This window comes from Lissotriton vulgaris, chromosome 12, assembly GCF_964263255.1.
Source record: "Lissotriton vulgaris chromosome 12, aLisVul1.2, whole genome shotgun sequence".
Taxonomy (NCBI): domain Eukaryota; kingdom Metazoa; phylum Chordata; class Amphibia; order Caudata; family Salamandridae; genus Lissotriton; species Lissotriton vulgaris.
In genome coordinates this window covers 49,267,683-49,290,204 of record NC_141700.1, presented here as the reverse complement: position 1 = coordinate 49,290,204, position 22,522 = coordinate 49,267,683, and the positions used below count along the sequence as shown (strand labels likewise).

Sequence of the window (22,522 nt, the reverse complement as noted above, 5' to 3'; positions counted from 1 at the left end):
CGCTCATTTTTCTTATTTTTATTTTATCTTTGTATTTTATCTGTATTTTGTTTTTACCTCTACTTCATATCGATCACTTTTAACTGTATTTCCTACTATGCTGTGTGTACTTTTATGATCCTATGGTCGAAATAAAGTAAATGATGATGACTAATTGATTACTACAACACATAGGAAACAACCCATGTGTTTGTCATCACATCCTCTATGAAGTCACTGCTTCACATGATGGGACTATGCAGCAACATTATACCCTGTCCTATGTGCTTACCTAAGGCTCAAGAATGAAAACTTGGCATAAACCATACATGCAGATGAGCAGAGATTAATATGCAACTTATTGTCATTGTACAAAGAAAGGGGGACCTCACACCAACCTGAGAGACAGCCTCTAACAAGTCATGGTTGACTGCACAATCAACAGTAGTAATAAACAGCATATTCTACTTAGGACACCCGTTTGTAAATAAATTGCTATGCAGCACATTTTAGCTTTTAGACAACGGTAAAGGGCAAAGAGTAAAAAAAAAAAAGTATTTCCGCAATCTATTCACTGCAGTGCAAAGGATGGATTCCAAAATCTCCTGTGTTTCACATTCAAGAATGATTGCAATCTAGTGGCACAGTCTTCCTCATGCTAAATTAATATTAAAAATATGTACTCAAAACAACAAGGACAAAAATGTATGTTGAGTGTCTGCAAAGATCAGACTTTCCGGATTTCAATATAATGCAGATTTAGTCTGGATGTAAACAAGGGTGTGAACATCAAGGTCCATTTAACGCTGCAACTTAATAGAGACATTACCTTGGAGTTTATTTTCACAGCAGGGCTGTGGATAATTTTCAAACTACTGATAGGTATCCTCGCAATCCACTAAAACAGGGTGTACAATAGGCACAAAAGAAATAAACCGACCTCAAGCTCAGTGTTTCCACCTGAAGCAAAATAAAACTGAGTAATGTTTTAAGGGTTTTCAATATATATGTTAAAAGGCAATCAAATGAAGTGCACTAAAACAAAATCACCTTTGTCTCTATTGTTTAAAGTAATTTTACAGCATAAAACATTTTAAAACTACTGTATTATTTTGCTAAAAGGAAACAACAACTACTATGTGCAATCGCTGTAACGGGTATGGCAGCAGCTGTAACTGGAATGGCAATCATTATACAAACATTTCAAATTCTTTTTAGGCTATGTGATAAATGAGTCAGATTATGCTATAGCTGCCACTTGTTTATAAGCCTTCTCTATTGTAGCATAATGTTTTAAAATGCAAAGTTCATCATAAGATAAACGTGTTTTGCTTTCCTGACCTACCATTTAGGTGTCTTTTAGTACCTGGCAATCCACAGCCTTTTCTAGATATGGGCCATAATGTTAACTGGTACAAAAAAATTTATGGAAGAATACGCATTAAAAACAGTGCAGTAAAAAGGGATAGAGACCGTCACGATTTCAAACATATGGAAGACTTGGAGGAAACAAATTTTGTGTAACTGATGCATTTCTTAGTAAATCCTCTTAATTTCCCGATTTTCTATGGACAGTTCTTAGTTAGGAGACTTGCTTTGGTTGACAATGTTTGTAATCCAGTAAAGAAAAAGCCAGAGGCAGGGAAGGCCGATGCAAATATCAAAACTACATCTTTAAAATGAGGATGCTCAAGCATACTTTGCAGACTACGGTACACAGTCATCTTAAAGAGGGTAGCACTATCCCTTGTAAATCACATCACCATGGTTTGCCTAAGCCCTAGCAGAGAGAGCTGAATTAGGATGGAGCTGAATTATTGTATGTTAGGAAGCTTGGCAACTATCCTAGTTTGCTTACATGTGGATTTGCTGCAAATCATCTCCAGAGGGCGCCACTGAGCTCCAAAAGCGACAATACATTCTTCATCTCAGAATATCTATAAGTAAACTTTTAATTGATCCCAGATTCCCAGGTTACCATTTTAAGATTTGTCAAATGTGGGAATGATTAATTATATACATCAAAAACCGTTTCAGATATAGTCATTAGTTTCAGAGATGAGCACTTGATGATTAGATGTTAACAATCCAACAGAAATGACATACAAAGAAGTACTTTCTTTCTGATTGCATTCTTTTGGCGAGATCACTTGGACACTGGTGTCTGGCTGGACATCCAAGAAAATTGTGAAAAGCATTCTTGAGGTGAACCATCTTCAAAAGGTATGAACTCTAGCGGTCTAATTCTTTGGGATTCAGTCAACAAACCGCATTACTTAAACACCGACAGAAAAGAACAATACTGTAGGAATAATGTAAAATAAAGCCCATGCCATAAATAGTCTAAACTTTAGACCGGATCACACAAACAGGAAACACCTTACGTCCATTTGTTTCTGTATTTCACATTGCTGACATCTTTTGTACATCAATAGATGCAAAATCTGACAGATTAACAATTTAAATGCAATGTTAACAAGACATAAATTTGGCAAAACTTTAAGGATTGCAAATAACATATTTATACTTTTGAATCCAGACAAAATTAAAATGGATCAAACTAAATATGAAGGATGATAGTTTCACCCTGCCAATGTAGGTTTCCTTCCTTTTAGCTACATATTAAACACAATTAAAATTGTTATTCAGAGAATGCGGATGGAGGCAAACTACAATACTGATTGCAACACATATTTCCAAGTTTAAGAATCAATCAAATATTTGGGATCCAGTAAAGAAATTAGAACATCCATTGCATAGTGTTTTTCATGGCCCGTAAGGAGCTGGATTTGCAGCTGAAAGTGCATTTGTTTAAATATATTTAGCACATTTCCATATTGTATGAATAACTAGAACCAAGGAATTTTAACATCAATTTAACTATATATTTATAGTGTATTCTAAAGAACCTCAATTAGGCCTTTTCAAGAGCAAAATGTTGTCAGTCAATGTAATTATGATATGTTCATCCACGCACATGAAGGCAATAACATTATTTCTTTAGCTTAAATGGAAATGCGGACATCTCCAAGTTCAGCACATTTTAGGTGCAAGAAAGGAGCCACATTATAAGTAGTATGCGGTTTGATTACTCGGACTACTCATATTAAGCTACTGCTAGGGGTCTCCTGCAACTTAAATGGGTTTGGTAACAAACTTGACAATCAATAGTATTCATAAAGGTTGACTGAGAAAAATGTGTTGTCCTGGTACAACATAAAAAAATGATAGGTACAATGCGAACTACAAAAAGAAGAAAAATATGCAGATCTGGTATGGTTTGTCCATTTAAACTACGTCTGTGTACTTCAAAATGAAAGATGAGGAGAGATATTTGTGGCCATATTGAATCTAGGTTACTTTTACATGTTTTATGGCTACAATAACATTAATATATACTGCCAAACGTATTTAGAATCTGAAAGCCCATATCTCCCCAATTGCAAATAGTGAAACAAAAAGCAGACTATGATACAGCGTGGCTTTATAAGAGCACATGATCAGTAAAAAAATAAAGATTAAAATGTAGTTATTCTCCTGCGCAAATGTCCTAGAGTGAAACAACTTCTTATTTTCAAGATGAATGAGAACTTTTTTTCTGTATCTTTCTTGAAAGATTTTTGTATACATTTCCAGTTATGACACAAGGGGAAAAAAATCTGAAATAAGAGCATCTCAATTGGTTTCATGTAGCATACATCACAAATAGTGAAATATTTAAATTAAAAAAACTTAAATAAGAGTACATGAGAAAATGAGAGCTATTTATAGTCAATCAGAAATTATACAAATGGGCATAACATTGTCCAAGGTATGCCCCTAATTAGGTGGCCCTTCTCTATTAGAGATGACGTACACATTCTTGTTCTTGTCCACAGATGAAATGCAGATGGTTAAATTTCTCAATTTTCAACAGGATCCTTCATTTTCACCATGTAATAAATTAGAGAAGTGTTTTTCTCAGAAATATAAAATTTGCTCTTAAAATATTATTCATTTTGCCTTTGAAAACTAGAGCACCAGAAATCTCACCAAATGCTGCGGTTAATGTATGCTAGATGGTTTTATGAATTTCATGCACATAATTACTGGAAACAGTCAATGTAAGACGACAACCTGGAAAACCATTCTGAAAACAAATCTAGGTCACCAGCATTTTGAACACAAAGTAAATGCTACATGATAAATTGGCTTTTCAACTAAATTATTTTTTGTACTTTGACTGAGGGACCTCAGTAAGTGTCTTTACCTTTTGAGATGTAGTCCAAAATGTTTGTTGGTACAGTCGACTAAAATTCATAGCTTTGTTGCATTTCAACTGTTTACATTCAACTGCCATTGGATGGCCTTTCACAAGAGTTGACAGAACTTCCCTCAGCTGTTAATCATTGCTGTCTTGATAACATTAAAGTGCCCTATTGTTGAACAAACTGGTAACTGTAAGTTGGGCCTCTGAGGGGCAAGGGAAGTTTGATGATGAACCATTTCTTGTTAAACAGCCATGAGACATGAGCTAAAATATGTAGCAAATGTGGATTTGCAGCATTGCAAGCTTTTAACAAGCAGCTGTTACTCATTGTACTTAACAGAGCGTTTGCTTGCAGCAGGTGTCTGGATCTGCCATGACTGACCAACTTGGAGAATCAGTTCAACTGGGCAAAGGTTTGAATTTCATTTGTAGGCTCATGGTGTTACATTTAGAGTCGGTCCATTCGGAAAGTATCTTCTGTGGCTGGGTCTGTCAGGACCATGTCTGGATCATTAAGCATGTGCAGTCCATCCAAGGTTAAAGGATCAATTTTAAGTTCATCCAGAGGAAACTGAGAATCAGAATCAAAACTGACGTCGCCGACTCCTGCCAAACTATTTGAAAGTTCCTTTGATAAGCTCGGAGGAGACTCTCCAGTCACTACATATCACAAAAAAGAGGAAAAGTTAAGAATGTTTTATTAAAAGTAAATTCTCAAAGCAAAATCTTCACTTTGCATATTCAATTTATTCTGCCACACATTTATAACTATAACTCTAAAATATTTAAAAGGACCAGCAATTAAATTCTCTGATTTGACAGCATTGACACAATTAATGCCACACTTGGAAAAATTAGCTTAAAGATCCCTATGGCGTTAGCAGAGTATGTAGACCAGTACTGATTCAGGACTATGGAATATGTAGAATATGTAACAGCAGGCATCTGCCCCACTTTAACATTCTAGGGGCACAGAGTTGAACGCATGTAACTAGTCAATGAGTGATTTGAGGAGGACAGTGTATACTGAAAAAGCCTTACATGGACACACATACGGTTCTTGCTAATTCCACCCAATGATGGGTTTGGTCTAATGGAAGCATTTTGTGGAGTTAAAATGTGTAGTTACTCCTAAAGGTAACCAAATTAAGGAAGACAAACTTTAACCATCTCATGAGACTACAAAGGATTCTGAATGATCTGAAAGCTTAAACATGTTTTAAAACCAGCCTGTCTCCCAAATGGAAAGAGCCACAAGACTGACACAGAAGGACAATCAATTGCCCAAATGTAACAAATGCATCTTTAATTCCTTGCTCTGATTAGAAACCATTAAAAGTTTTAAATCTGTTAGAAATTGTGAGGTGAATTTGTACACCAAAACATTCCTGTTCAGGTTAATCACTCATGAAAACTGAACAGGTATTTAAATACTTTGTTGTATTCCACACCTCGTACAGGTGACAGATCTGCTGGCTGTATAGAAAGATGATTGTGTTGCAATGCTATTAGACATACCAACTTATCTGATTGTTCAAACATTGTTAATGGTCACATAGCACACAGACAAAATTGAATGCTCTCATACGAGCTCATGCTGTTAATGCACAATAAATGATACCAAATATCAAACATTTATAATATGCCATAAGAGAGAAATTGCAAAGTTACATTAAATAAAGAACTAAAAAATCATGATTTAAAAAAAAAAACAATACAAAGTCAAAGAATGAAAATAGGACATCACAAAAATAGTAGGAAAGGAACAAGAGATATGTGCAATTTGCAATCCTACAAATCCAAAGATTCCTAATCTGACAATCATAATTTAGAATCTATCATAATTGCAGATTTCTGTGAAACTAAGTACCAATTAAACCACAATAATGTATCTGAATCAGACTCCTGAGTAACTTGTGTGCAGAAAATTCACAAATTCATAATACAAAAATATAGCTGATCAAAGAATGAAGTGCATTTGGCATGATTACAATTTATGAATACTGACACACTTACAGCAAGCTGAAAAAGTAAGTTGTGGATTAATCTGGTAACACATATTTTGTTGCCAATTAAAGACAGGGGGAAATACCCGTAGATACCAAGGACTACTGTTGTTTAGCACTCACTAATGGCCTATACTTGACTTTGATGTTTATGAAAAATGAACATTAATGATGAAAAACTGAAAGATGATAGTGAGGCATTTAAGTGTGCTACTCAGGTTCAAATAGCTATTCGATTCAGCTGAATCATAAAAGTTTGCATACATACATTAAAAAAAAGCAAGACAAAATATACATAGGGAAATTTTGTGCAAAAATTAAACAGACAGTACATCTATTTCCTATTCGTAGGTCCTATTATCCCAGCACTGAATATAGAAGTTTCAAGTAAAACCTACTAATGTTCTACCACATATTTATGCAAGATATTTTAAACCCCTAAAATCACTGACATTTATATTCATACATTAAAAACATTTTCTAAAACATGACTTAATATACATTGGAAAAAAAATGTGTGCAAAGATTAAATATCCGGTACATCTATTTTCTTCTCCTAGATCATCTTATCCCAGCACAGATTCTAAGAGTTTGAAGGAAGCCTCCTACCGTTCTACAACATATTTATATAAGATACTAAAAACCCCTAAAATCACTAAAAATGTAAGTTCATTTTACCATTCATAACATTTCCTGATTAAAATTGCAGTTTTAAGGAAGTTGAGCACAGCACTGCAGATGACTGCAATAGATAATGACCACAAATAATTAAAAACCCTCCTGATAGGAGCAGGGACAGATTTAGCAAACACTAGCAGGCATTCTAAAACACATTCTTTCAACATACAGTTATTTCAACTAAAAATAACAAAAAAATACTTTGACTTTCACCAGTACAAGAATAAACTGAAACATTATAGGCACCTCAAATTCTTATTAAAACAAATAAAAAAAGGAAAATGGTAATCTACAGCTGCCCATCAGCATTGTGCACACTGTGGCACCAGAGGATGTTCCTGTACCATAGCTCCAGGGGCAACACACATGCACTGATGAAGTTTGCAGGGAGGGAAATGGACTATGCCCCGGAAGGGAAAATGTATTTGCAAACTCACAGTTAAAGCTAAAAGTGCATCAAAATGGCCTGACTGTGGGTAAATGCGACATCACAGGCGTCCGCTCAAAACTAAAAGAAAAACAGATTGGGTAAACTTTGTTGCTTCCTTTGATATCATATGTATATAGGAGACATGGATGATTGAGCCTTTCTACATAGATGGTATATACACCTTATTTAATCAAGCTGTTTCTTCATCCGCAGAAAGGGCATTGGGTGGTCTTACCCCATTTGTTCTGTCAAACTTACAAAGGTTAATGTCACACTTAAATGGCCTGGCTTGGTTGCTCGGATATCATTAAAAGGGAAATATTATATTTAGCTAATACCTTTTTATAAATATATTTTTCATCAACAGGTGTGTAAAGCGAGTGTGGACCGGGACAAGTTTCTGGACAGTTTTCATTCACATTTAATCAAGGAAGTTGATTTGTTATGGATTGGGTATTTTAACATTATCCAATATCCTTTGGGAGACAGTATTTTGTGCCGTCTTTCCCTAGAAGATGGTCCCGATAGGGCACATTACAAACACTCAATATTAGGGGATGCTCTCAACACACTCATATTAAAGTAAGATTGAACATTCTCAAATAAGGTTATGAAAAACAATTGTCAAACCAACCCTACGTTTACGGGTAGTGCCGCTGGGAGTATTATAGACTTTATACTAGTATATACAGCTGTCTCGCCACTTGTTTTGGATTTTAAAATCATTCCCACCTACCGTAGTGGTCATAACCTAGGAAGCATTGTCCTAAAACTTCACGACAGGATAAACCCCAGGGGGAAAAGGCTGTAAACCAGTATTCACAAGAGTAAAGGTTTGAGAATTAAATGGGGAAATATTTAATCTGTGAGGTTTAGCCCAAAAATTATTAAAGAAAACATTGAGTCCATCATGGCTTGTTTGTCAGAAGTCCCTACCCACACATCTATTCTGATAAGAGTATGAGCATTTATCTAAGTCAATAGCAGCGTTTGCAACTTCTTGCAGGCCGATTCAGGAGTCCCCCTCCCTTTCCATTGTTGATTTCATTCTGCCTATTCTGCAGCCCATAAACAACTAAAGTCTACTCTTAAATCCCCCCCCCCATTATGTGGTGGATATTACAAATGCAAGGCAAGAATATACTGGAAGCAATGAAAAAGGAAATTAAAAGCAACGCCTGGGAGGATTTATTAGCTGTTGCCTCACGAAGGGATATTATTAAATTCTAGGTGGCACTAAACCTCCGGTTCTTTACCCACCATTATACTCCCAAAGTGGAAGAACTAATACCGGAAACTGAGCGGGTGTCCCACTTTTCCAGAGTATTTCAGGTGTCTGATCGAAATTTTCAGCCAAACAAAGTTCTATCTGGCCATGTTTCTTTAGACTTCACGCCAGTTCACCTTAGCATGCCCATTGAGTTAAACGAGGTGGTCATGGCTATCAACCAGTCAGCTCCTGGGAAAGCCCTAGGACCAGTACATTTTTTTAAGTTAAATATTGATTTACGGGGCCCAATGTTAACAAATGTGCTACAGAGCACAGTAGAGAGAAACATACCCAAGTCTTGGAGATCAGAAGTCTTGGTTCCTATATTTAAAAAGGGTGATAAATAATCAACAGCATGTTGTAGACCAACCTCCCTTATCGATTACACTGCTAAAATCCAAGGGTGAGTGATTCTGGTCCGTCTAGAGACTTGGGCAGAAGAGAATAAGAATTTAACGCCAGTATAGTGAAGCTTTAGACCTGGTATAGGCACAATAGAACACGTTATTAAATCTACTTCTTATAACTAGTTAATATGTAAAAGCAAAAGGGGCAGGTGGCATTCATTGAGCTATTGCACACTTTTGACTTAGTAAACCGGGACAAACTGTGGGTCATAATGCAAAAGCAGGGGGTTGAACCAGAGCTCCTTACTTATTAAAGCATTTGCAATACGTTCTGAAAATACAATATGGTCCACAGGGGGAACCAACATCACAAATAAAATCCTTAAGAGGAATTAGACAGGGATGAATTTTAGCCCCTTTTCTCTTCTTGATTTAATATAAATGGTATAACTGAATACCTATTACGCTCAGGGAGGGACCTGCCAAACATGAGAGAGCTTTCAGTGACCATAGTATTATATGTAGATGACACAGTACTGATGACCCGCACATCAAATGGTCTCTATGGTTTGTTGGATAACTTTGCGGCTTTTATGGAGGGATTGAGCTTAAAGATAAATCAGTCACATTGCTACACTATGATCTGTGGGCCATTTAGCAGTAAGACTAAGCACATTAGAATTGGGGTGAGGGGGAGAAATCTATTAAAAAGTGGAATAATTTCAGTTATCTTGGGGTAATTTTTTGTTTCTCCCAAATGTGGAAATCACATATTTTAATGAAATCACAACAAATAGGAAGGAACTTGGCAGTCATTACCCCCTTCGAACGGATTCTGAAACATAAACCGTTAATGGAGATGATAGCATTGCACAAGATAAAATGCTCCTCGGCCACCTTAAGTGAGGTGGGGGTTATCAAAAAGCAGAGGCACTTTAACGCATAGAAAATGGTTTCACACGCAGGCTGCTCACCATTCCTAAAAACACTTCCAACTTTTTATGTCTTAAGAAGCTCGGCTTACAGTTCAGTGGGGATCAGCTATAAGTAGCACCTTTCCTCATATAGATTAAATGTTGGCAGAATCCAGAGGCTGGTTTGGTGAGTGAGTGAATGTCAAATTGTTTATCATTAGAAAATATTAAATGAATACCCTGGCTGACTTATTTAAATTCATACTTTCAAAAACTGGGTTTAAACCAAATTCTCTCCCACCCGGAAAGTTTAGGCACAGATGCCAAGGAGGTTCTGAAGTGTCGATTTATAGAAGCATGCCTGGAAAAGAGGCTACAGAGGGCATTTAAAGACTGTAGAGTTTTATGTGCAAATATTATCATCCATATATGTTGAATTGCATTTGTTGCGGACAGAAAACCCACTAACTATTTTTATTTTCCGTATTTCAAAATGTACCGAATTCCCTGTAAAGTTGTCCTCCAATCTCAATGTAAATGGCACCATGAATTAACCCCATGCCGCTGCAATAATATCACAAAACAGAGAACCTGTCACTTTGCCCTATTCTGTCCTTTATAAAATGGTTCAATAATCTATTTCCTGGCTCCGTTACTTCACCTGGCAGGGATTATGCAACATCTGATTGCAATGGAGATTTTACAAAAACTATCTGCGATAGAGATTTATCAAGCAGTTTTCAATTTTATTAGAAATGCGCAACAAATTAGAAAATGCTACTAGCTGGTAACTATTTAGAGGATTGTTTCTAAAACAGTAAGCTATAGTTACATGTTGTTAAACCTTTTTATTATGTCCAAAATATCTTGTAGAATGATTCCAATTATATTGGTTATGGTTGAGGCTAAACTGAAAGATTTTAAACTATTTATTCATGTTTTTTAACACTGCATATGTTTTAGTAGAAAAACTGTTCAAATTCTTTGTATTGTTTGCTCATGTAAGTTTTATATGCTTTTATGGCAAAACGCCGAATAAAGATGAACTGACCGACTGACTCGGTTATATATGGAAATAAATTAAACTGTTATTTTATAGGACAGAAGCAAGCATTTTCCATTTGAACTTAACCCAAATCCTTGGTGGAAAAAGATGTGATTCATCATATTAACAATTATGACAAATAAGTGAAATAACTAAATATATATGCATTGAGCGCCTCTTGAAAATTGAAAGCTCAAATCAATATTGCAGAATACAAATTCCAGGAAGCCCTAATAATATACTTATTTGAATTGAACATACATACAAAATGAGTGCATCCATAAATCAATGTTGCATAATTTGATGCACTCCTTACCTGTGAGAATAATATTAGGTATGTTTCCATGACTGGAGTAATTAAGCTGGTGAGAGTCCTGTAAACTGCCATGACTGCCAGTAAGTCCCATCATGGCTGCTTGGGAGTAGTTCAGTGTTGAACATGGACTGTACAGGCTGTTAGAGCTGATGGCGTTTTCTATCATATTAAACTGTTCAAGCTGCAGATCAACAGAGAATACATCTGTTAACAAAGGTCAAAACTACCTGTAAAACCAAGTTGCGTACCGAAACATTTATGTTTAAGGGCTTCACCTCGGATGTGTGAATTGTCTCTCATACAAAGCCCAATACTTCTTAATGTTTTTTTCAGAAAACACATACTATCTTCATAGAAAATCTATTCTTAGTTTTAAATACACTATAAAATATGATTTACTCTAGCAGCAAAAGCAATCACAGGAAATATATGGATATATACTAAACCTACTAGTGGTTGGGGGAATAAAGTGTAAATAGGATACAAGGGGTCAGGATAGAGGTATCCTGACACCATGGGACTGATGAAGGGGTCTCTGATCGACACAGCGCTCAGCATGGCCACCCATGTGAATCGATGGCAGATCCGGCGATCTAAATCCCTATAAATATAATACACCCACTCACACATACACTTACACACCCACACAACCATTTACAGACCCATGTATACACCTATGCAACCACTAATGCACCTTTACAGCCACTCATACCTCCTTAGACTCACAAACCACTCAGACTCACACAACCAGTCACAAATGCGCTCACACACATCTAGCCACTCTTAAACCCACTCAGACACCCACTCACAGAGGCCCTCACACACACCCAAGTACACACCCATACAACCACTCGCACACCCACTCACAGACCCATGCAGCCACTCACAGACGCACTGACACACCCACCACAGACTCATACACTAACCAACACACACACACAACTGACAAACCCACTCACATGCCCAGGTTACAAGTATGTTATCGTTCGAAAATAGCATTAAAAAGGAGAAACTATATCGGACTCGTTCGAATTGTATCTTTTTTTGCTTATGCAAGCAGATTACTATAGTTAGTCGCCACGGAGGAGAGAACTAGAGTGGTTACTTCTCCCTGGTTGCCATGTCCTTAATGTACTTTTTGGGTGGGGAGGGTGGGTTTGGGATGTGGGTGGGTTTGATGGGATTATTGGTTACGTTGGTATTTATAATTTTTCCCTTGTCTTCAGCAGTATTTTTACCTTCATTTCCCCCTTTGTCTCTGTACACTGGCAGCAAAGCTCTACAACTAGACAGTGATTCATTTCCCCCTTTGTCTCGGTATCCCGCCGGCAAATTTCAACAACTAGACAATGAAGAGGGTGCGCACAGCAGGCGCGTGTATAAGTACATATACAACCATACACTCATGATACGGGAACCTGACCCTAACTCTATTAGGATTATATCCCTCAGCTTCTGTCACATTATGCATAACATGGAGCTAGGCATATCATTCCCACTCCTCTCTCATGGCGACAAATAAGCAGGCTATTAAGATAGTATCCCTTAATATTAAGGGAATCAACCATCCAATCAAAAAGAGAAAAATCCTAGACTACCTCCACAAGCAAAAGGGAGACATAATACTACTACAAGACACTAAAATTGATTCACCACAATTTAATTCAATGAAGAATAAATGGTATAGTGAGACTATTGCGTCTGACGCCTTGGGAAAAAAGAACTAAGTCCTTACGCTCATTGCTAAAAGAGCTAACATTGATGTCCTGTTGAGCGTTGCCGACACAAAGGGTAGATGGGTCTCAACAAAAATATCAAAGGATGGGAGGGAGTTTTATGTTACCAATGTTTATGCACCTAATAAGGATGAGCAAGGCTTTTGGAAGGAACTTTGCACACACATCGACACAATACCAGATACTGTGACGCATATTTTAGGCGGGGACCTGAACCTCCCTATAGGCCCCATCCTCGACAGGGACTCGCGCTGCCCCTTTCGTTCAACCAATTCACATAAAGCACTCCTAAACCTCTGCAAACGCTTCAATCTAGTAGATTCATGGAGATTGATAAATCCAACAGGTAGAGATTATGCATTCTACTCATCGCCACATGGTTCATACACACGCATAGATTATTTACTCACATCAGCTCACTCTATTGCAGACATTGAGGTCACCTCCATTGAACCACGCGTAATCTCTGACCACTCATGCATTACGATGTCTCTGGCGATACAAACCGGGGGTTAAGAGGTCAACTCTATGGAGATGAAATGTGTTACTTACCTGTAACAGCAGTTGTCCAGTATTGGTGTCTTTCATAGATTCACATGCCTGAATCATTCCCCGTCGTCAAGACGGGAGCCTCCGGTACATAAAAAAGTAATGTCCTATAGACATACATAGAGAAAATAGGCCTAAGGGCCTCACCTTAGTAGCCTTTCCTTGTCCTTATGTAAAAAGGACCAAACTCTTAGAGTCAGCCAATCAGCTATGACCTCCCTCTAGAACCTTCCTGGGAGGAGCCTCAGTCCCTCAGATTTTCGTACGCACCCAGCTAGGTAGGTGTAATACCGTTAGAGAGGGATGCGAGTCCTTCCAGGGGAGGCGGGAGGGTTGCATGTGAATCTATGAAAGACACCAATACTGGACAACTGCTGTTACAGGTAAGTAACGCATTTCTTATCCAGTATTAGGGGTGTCTTTCATAGATTCACATGCCTGAATCAGAGTAGTTAGCAATAAGATATGCACATTTCTGATGCAATGTTGCTCTGTAGTCATGTTAGACAATACACATATTATCATATAACATGGGAATGACAGCACAAGCAGAATATCACAAAAACAAAGAATGTGCATACCCGGATGGCGGGATGTAGGAAGGCTCACCTCACTGAAAGAGATGGCGAAGCACCGCCTGGCCCACTGCTGCATCCTTCTGAAGCTCGATATCCAGGCAGTAGTGTCTGGAGAAAGTGTGCGGTGACTTCCAGGTCGCCGCTCTGCATATGTCCAAGATCGGCACTCCAGCGAACAGTGCTGCTGATGTGGACATCGCCCTGGTGGAATGTGCAGTAACATGATCACTCAAAGGCCTTCCGGCCTTGACATGGCAGAATGCAATCACTGAGGAGATCCACCTCGAGATGCTTTGTTTCGTGAGAGGCAGACCCATTCTCGGTCTGCTGTAGGCCACAAACAGTTGTGAAGATTTTCTGAAAGCTTTAGTTTTGTCTAGATAGAACTTGAGACACCTCTTGAGATCCAAGGAATGTAGTGTTCTTTCTGCTGCGGTGGAAGGGTTCGCAAAGAAAGACCGAAGGACTATCGGTTCATTGAGATGAAAGTCCGAAGGCACTTTCGGTATGAATTTAGGGTTCGGTCTCAGCACCACCCTGTCCTGTTTGAACTGCATAAATGGTTCCTGAATGGACAGCGCCTGTAGCTCGCTTATTCTCCTGGCAAATGTTAAAGCGAGTAAGAATGCCGTTTTCCATGAGATGTACTTGATGGATGCTCGATGAATGGGCTCAAAAGGATGCCTCATGAGTTGGTTGAGGACTAGATTGAGCTGCCGCGTAGGAGGGACCTTCCGAGGTCTTGGGAAGGATCTATAAAGTCCCTTTAGGAACTGTTTTACCAGTCTACTGGACCACAGAGAAGGCCCAGAGAAAGTTCTGGTGAACCGTGAGATAGCCGACAGGTGAACTTTTATGGAGGCATGCGCCAGACCTGACTGTGCCAGATGGAGGAGATATGGCAGTACCTGCTCAGGTGTGACGTGCAGCGGTCGCAGGTCTTGCTCTGAACACCAAATGCAGAATCTTTTCCATTTGAGAGAGTAGGTTTTGTTGGTACTGTCTGCTCTCGCTTTTGCCAACACATCTCTGCATTCCTGCGGAATATTCAGGCTACAGAACTCTCTGTGCTCAGGAGCCAGGCCGATAACTTGAGCGATTGCAGGTTCGGGTGTTGTACCTGCCCGTTGGACATCGTTAGGAGGTTCGGGTGCTGCCGCAGACGAATCGGTGTCCTGATGGAGAGTCAAAGCAGATCCGAGAACCAGTGTTGTCTCGACCAGAACGGGGCAATCAGGATCAGGGTACAGGGCTCCGCCTTCATCTTCCTGAGGAGTCTTGGGATCATCGGAAACGGAGGAAAAGCGTACGCAAACACGCTGAACCAACCGATGGAAAAAGCATTTCCCAGTGACCCTCGTTGGGGATGCCAGCTTGCATAGTTTGGGCATTTGGTGTTCCCCTTGGTGGCAAACAGGTCGATTCTTGGGACTCCCCATTGAGAGAATACGTGAGTCAGTGCCCTGTTGCTTAGTTCCCACTCGTGGGAGAGGGATCTTTGCCTGCTCAGGGCGTCCGCGATGGTATTGTCCTTGCCTGGTACATAGTCTGCTTTGAGCGTGATTCCATGTAGTACCAGCCAGTTCCAGATCTTCTGCGATTCGCGTGATAGAGTGAGCGAACGCGTTCCTCCCTGTTTGTTGAGATAGTGCATCGTCGTGGTGTTGTCCGTTTTGACGAGCACCTGGGAGTTCTGGACGCGTGGTAGAAAGGCCTGCAGTGCCAGATACACAGCTCTCAGCTCCAAAAAGTTTATATGGAGCTGTTTTTCCTGAGTGCCCACTTGCCGCTGATCTGAAGGTCCTGGAGGACAGCGCCCCATCCTTCGAGGGAGGCGTCCGTGGTGATCACCAGAGGTGTCGCCGGAAGGAGAAATGGCAGCCCTACGGTTAGATTTTTGCGGCGCCTCCACCAGTCCAGACTCTTGGATATTTTTGGCGTTATCCGTACAATGTCCTAGAAAGAACCAGTACTCTGAGTCCATTGGCTCGTGAGAGCCTCCTGCAATGGGCGCATCCTGAGTCTGCAGTGAGGGATGAGGAGTATACAGGAAGACATCATGCCCAGGAGAGACTTGTAGGTCCGGACTTTTAGGTTCGCCTTTGATGCCACAGCCGTGGCCAGAGATAGTATTTTGTCTGTCCTTTCCTTCGAGGGGAAGGCTTTCGCGCACTCCGTGTCCAAGGTCGCCCCGAGGAAGGTAATTTTTGTCGTAGGGATAAGGCAGGATTTCTTGAGATTGAGAGTTAATCCTAGCCTCTGAAAAAGATTGGTGCAGGCGTTGGAGGATTTGGTTGTGTCTATTGCTGAGGGTGCCTTCCCCAGCCAGTCGTCTAGGTAGGGGAAGACCTGGTGGCCCATTTGACGCAGGAAAGCTGCCACCGGTGCAAGGCACTTGTGAAAATCCGCGGCGCGGACTCGAGGCCGAACGGCAGGACCTTGAATTGATAATGTTGTCCTGCCACTTTGAACCTCAGGAATTTTCTGTGACACTTGAGGATGGGGATGTGGTAGTAGGCATCTTGGAGATCCAAAGATGTCATGAAGTCTCCTTTTTCCAGAATGCCTAGTATTTCTTGAATCGTCACCATCCTGAACGATTGGCTCCGTAGGAAAGCGTTGATCGTTCGGAGGTCCAGAATGGGCCTCCATTTTTTCTCTTTCTGGCGTACAAGAAAGAAGTGGGAATAGAAGCCTTTTCCTTTCTGAGGTGTTGGAACTCGCTCGATTGCTCCCTTCTTCAGCATCATAGAAATTTCTTGGAGAAGCAGGCGTAGGTGTTTGTGTGTCCGTCTGCGGGGAGGTGTGGTAGGAGGGATGGAGGTGAATTCCAGGGAATGTCCGAATCTTATAATTTGGAGAACCCACTGGTCCGTGGTGATGCGTTGCCAATTGGTGAGGAAATGGGTCAACTTTCCTCCAATTTGTAATGAGGGATAGGGTGGCTGGACTGGCTGGAGTAATAGGTCACTGGCGGCCGCCAGTGCCCCTCTTCTGATTTTTGCCCCTGTAGTTTGATCTTCCGTAAGAAGACTGACGATTTTGTTGTTGTTTGTGTTGGTATTGATTTTTGGTATTGTAGGAATACGAGGACCTATTCTGATAGGAACCTCGATAAGAGGATTGACCTCTGGATCTGTTGCCTCGAAAGGACTGGTTCCGCGTCTGCAAGGTACCCAGTGCTCTGGCAGTATCGGTGTCCTTCTTTATGGTTTGTAGTGCCTCATCGATCTTGTCCCCAAAAAGGTGCTGGCCGTCGAAGGGCATGTCTAGCACTTTTGATTGCACCTCCTGTCGGAACGACGTCGCTTTAAGCCATCCTTGACGGTGTAGGACTGCAGCTCCAGCAAGTTGACGAAAGCCGGTCATGGCTGCATCAATAGCACAGTCAATTATTTCCGCTGCTGAGGTTTGACCCTCCGTAAGCAGTGCCTTGACTTCACCTTGGACTGTGTCAGGCAGTTCCGCCAAATAGGGAGCTATGTCCTCCCAGAGTTGGCGATTGTAACGCCCCAACAGAGCTATGGAGTTGGCCACCTTGATGGTCATGGCCGAAGTTGGTGTGAATCGTTTTCCGATCGTGTCCAACTTCCTGCCTTCTTTGTCCGGAGGAGCTGATAGAGGGGAGGAAGGGTTGCGGGAGTTCTTCTGGGCCGCCTGTGTAACCACCGAATCTGGTTTCGGGTGTCCATTGAGGCAAGCTGCCGCTGCAAGAGGGGCTTTATATTTTTTGTCCAGGCGTGGAACAACCGCAGGTACAGAAGCGGGTGTCAGCATTAGTTTCTTGCCTTGCTCCCAAAGGAATTCTATTATCGGAATAGATTTCGTTGACTTTTGTGTCTGCTCCTTAAAATCGTGCAAGAAGCATTCAGTTTCCGTCGATTCCATAACCATATGGAAGCGTTTTGCTGCCCTTTCCACAATTTTATGAAAGCCGCCAATGTCCACAGGTGGCGAATCTGCTTGGCGTGGTTGTGGTGAAGCTGGGGAAGATGCCACATACTCCTCCTCCTCATCATGGGCAGAGTGTATTTCCTGTACCTCTCCTTCTTCCAATTCATCATCGTCATCATCTTCGTCTGATGATACTACCACCTGAGGTTGGATTCTCTCACGGTGGATTTGAGGGAGAGGTTGAAACTGTTTTGGGACTGACGCTGACACCGGGTTATTTACTGCAGGCGTCTGATTCCCACTTTCCGTCGATGGTGTTTCCGGGAAGCGTTGCTTGTAATCTTGTATAAGGTATCTCAGGTCATTGACAATAGAGGCCGGCAGGCATACCATTGGGGAGACTTCTGTGCGAACACTAGTGTGGACGGAGTGTTCTTGGTAAGTGAACTCTTCCTGTTCCTCGTCCGTGCTCTGGCATTTGACATGAAGGTCCGAAATGGAAGTAGCAGGTTCCAGGGGGTCCTCCTCCTCAGATTCTTCACTCTGGAAGATTTCTGAAGGTAGCTGCGTTTGCACTTTGCTCGGAGACGTGGTTTCCGGCGTAATTTGCTGTTTGTTAATCTTGCCAGACGCAGAACTTGATGTGGAAGTTGCTGTCGTTGTTGCTGGTGTTGTCGACGGCGGCAGCGTCAGAGACGACACTTCTACGAGCTTGGATTTCTTCCATGGCTCAGAAAGGGCCATTATCGACGACGAGTCATCCGTCGACGGTGTCTTCGTCGACGGTAAGGTCTTCGTCGACGGTATCTCCGTAGACGGTATTTTGGTCGTCGACGATGATGATGATTTCGACGTCGATGTTGTCGTCGACGGTGCACTCGTTGACGGCGAGCCCGTCGTCGACGTCTTTGTAGTCGACGTCTTCGCCGTCGATGCCCTCGTCGACGCCTTCGTCGTCGGGATCGTCGACGGTGGGCTCATCATCGACGTCGTCGTCGACAGTGGGCTTTTCAACGACGATGTCGTCGTCGACGGTGTAATCTTCGTCGTCGACAAGGTTTTCGACGTAGACGACGATTTCAGCAGTATAACAGATGAAATAGGTCTACCTGCTGACGACGATGATGGAGTTGTCGTCGTCGACTGTGAAGGTGACGACACTGTCGTCGTCGACACAGTGGTGGTCACTGAGGTAGTCCTCTGAGTATGTCTGCTAGATGATTGAGCAGGCTTCTTAAAGGTCTGGGAATCTTTGGCAGACACTGAAGATGTTGTAGATCTTGCCTCTGAAGACTTCTTTTGTGCCTTCCTAGGAGGAGTGTCTGAGGGGCCAGGGGAAGTCACCCTTGGCCGCTTCTGAGAGACTTCTGAGGTCTTAGAAACACTACCCTCCGAAGATTCCAGGTGGTCTCTGTCTTTAAGCCTGTCAAGCCAGATGAGAAGACGACCTTCCCTGTCCCTTACCGTCTTTTTAGGGAAAGACCTACATATTCTGCAGTCTGCAGGGACGTGGTCTGGATAAAGGCAATATAAGCACAAGGCATGCTTATCTTCCACATGGAGCCTTTTCTTCCCACATGAAGAGCAGGCCCTGAAAAGGGCTTTCTTCTGGGATTCAGACATTGTAGAAAGCAGTGGATAGAAAACACTTACTGCAGGAAAAAGTTGACAGAAGTAATCCCTGACGAGATGTAGAGTGAAGAAATCACTTCCAAAAGTTAAGTAGATGATTTTGAAGGAATCCTGAGGAGAGCTCAGGCTGGAGACTCCCTAGCACAACGTGCGGTAGAAAATCTGAGGGACTGAGGCTCCTCCCAGGAAGGTTCTAGAGGGAGGTCATAGCTGATTGGCTGACTCTAAGAGTTTGGTCCTTTTTACATAAGGACAAGGAAAGGCTACTAAGGTGAGGCCCTTAGGCCTATTTTCTCTATGTATGTCTATAGGACATTACTTTTTTATGTACCGGAGGCTCCCGTCTCGACGACGGGGAATGATTCAGGCATGTGAATCTATGAAAGACACCCCTAATACTGGATAATCAATAATGCAGTATTAAAAAAGGCTGAAAACAGGGCGGCAATTGAAAAGGCCATCTTTGACTACCTTACCCATAACAAAAGGGGGGACACCACAGACCTTACAAGATGGGAGGCTCTGAAAACCACAGTCAGAGGTGTAATAATCAAGATAAGTGAAAAGCAACTACGGGATGGCTCTAATCAGCAAGGCTGAGCCAGAGTAACAATGAACAAAAGGAGGTGCCAGTGCTGATATTAATAGTATTCGTACAACAAATGACCAGACAGAACTTGAAAAAATCAAAGACGGGAATAACTACTTAATAGTTTTTTATTTTAGCATTATTTGGAAAAAAGAAGGCTTATATATTTTCTCATTTTTTTACAAGGGGACATATTTACAAAAGGACAAATGAAAATCAAGGAAGTGATTATTATTCATCAGTCATACAGTATTCCAGACATATCACAGACATTCAAAACACATTCACACCACTCAGGGACGGGGACTATGTGAGACATAAACTACAATCTAAAAATATGTACAATATATACTACAAAATAAGCAAGATATATACTACAAGATAAGCGAAGCAACAGGCCACAGTCTGCGGACACAGTTTCACAAAAAATGAAAGAACAGTTTATTTTTTACTGTACAATCCTAAATAGATCTACAAACAAAAACTTTTTTTGCTAGGAAAACTTGGTATTGTACTAGCGACTAAGAGAGAACAACTGGATACTCTTGTCGCTCTCGCAGACACCATGTGGCAAGGGTCTACGCGTTTCGAATCCCGCTGGTTTTCCTGGGATTCTCTTCAGGGCCTTATGTAGTATCGTGGAAGAAAATCCGACTTAGAGAGGAAGGGAGGGAGGGAGAACTTCAATTGTCTTTTATCTGGTGTGCATACTGTGTAGGCCTTCGTCTTAACAAAGAAAACTGGAGCACGATGGGAACACAGGGTAAAACGAAGCGAAGCACATGGTTTCTACCAGTGGGACATAGTTAACGTGGCTCCAGGCGGCGAAAATGGTTTTAATAGTTTGTAGTGTTAGTCTAAGCTGGTCTGGAAGTATCCAGCAGGCCGATTTGGGGATGCCCTGGCGATGCAGTTAGTCTACAATCGCTATCCTTAAAAAACGTGCGGAAAGGCAAATGGTCCGAAATTCAATTAGCAGGTGCCTCCTAATTCGTACACAAACGCTTTTCCAAATTCGAGCCAACACGCTGGGGGGACTTGATTTAAATTCAGGTTGTTTCGCCTTCCGGCAGCCGCCGGTCCGCTGGCGTTGCAATCGGCACTAATCTCACACGTATGCGCTATTTAGAAGCCACCCTACACAAATTTGACTTGGGAACAGGCTTCATCCGTATGGTGATGGCCTTCTATGCCAAACCATCGGCAAGAGTAAGAGCAGGAGGTTGTCTCTTGGACTCCTTTGAGCTGAAACAAGGCACAAGACAGGGCTGTCCCCTCTCCCCCTCGCTATTTCTTCTGCCGAACGAGCCCTTCCTGTACTCTTTAAGAAACAACAATCTAATTAAAAGTATAGATTTTGGAGATGTCATAGTCAAAATCTCGGCTTACGCTTATGACGTTTTGGTGGTCTCCGAAAATGCAGATCTAGCAATCCCGGCCCTAATGTCCTGTATTGCAGAGTTCGCAGAAGTCTCAGGATATAAGCTTAATAAAGACAAGACGGAGGCTAAACTGCTTAACAACTTGGGTGGAAAAAACATTCTGGGCGACTCTGGACTGTGCTGGCAATCAAAGACCTTTAAATATCTTGGCATTGACTTCGAGAAAGATTTAATCAGTACTCTTAAAATTAACGAACTTGCCTTATAAAAGAAGATCTCCTCACTATTAGACGGGTGGTCCCCGAAATTCTTATCCTGGTGGGGCAGAGTAGAAACTTTAAAGATGATGATCACGCCACTCATAAATTATTTAATAAGTATGCTACCCATGCTATTGTCAGACGACTTCCTCTCTAAAATACACAAGATTTTTAATGTATTTCTTTGGCAAAATAAAAAACCAAGAATATCCTTACGTAAACTCCAGCTGCCGAAGGATAGAGGAGGTGTAGGCTCACCAAACTTTAGATGCTATCAGACGGCCTATTTACGCAAGCAGGGAGCAAATAGGTTCCACAGCTTTCAGGAATACACTCCTGTATGGATCCAAATTGAAAAATCAATCATTAATAACCTACCGCTGCCCGCTATAATGACTATGGACGCCACGGCCTTTCCCCATTCTAAGTATGTGTTTCTTAATACTGAAAGGGCTCTCCTCAACCTAGAGAGACACTGTAGGCAAAAATAAAGTTCTCCAAATCCAATCTTACATCGTTTTTGCTTAACCCGGCGATAAAAGAAGATGGCCAACTTCTCTTCTGGGAAGACTGGTCCAGGAAAGGAGTGAACTCTTTGCAAGATGTTTATGACCCCTAACCTTTGCTACCTTACAAAATCGATTCAATCTCCAACCACTTGACTTTTA

At 41.3% G+C, this 22,522-nt stretch overlaps 1 protein-coding gene across 4 annotated transcripts in view; it reads right to left on the bottom strand.

The window, feature by feature from the left end:
- Positions 1-219: 219 nt before the first annotated feature.
- Positions 220-22,522, bottom strand: part of CRTC1 (CREB regulated transcription coactivator 1) — a 364,358-nt gene continuing 342,055 nt past the window's right edge. For 3 of the 4 annotated variants that reach the window (XM_086947032.1, XM_086947029.1, XM_086947031.1), the window contains 2 exons: positions 11,235-11,415; positions 220-4,888 (listed from right to left, as the gene is read on the bottom strand). In XM_086947032.1, coding sequence (XP_086803158.1) covers positions 4,677-4,888; positions 11,235-11,415 — 393 coding nt within the window. In that variant the 3' untranslated portion in view covers positions 220-4,676. The remainder of the gene's footprint in view (positions 4,889-11,234; positions 11,416-22,522) is intronic. The other variant, XM_086947030.1, reaches the window with a different exon arrangement.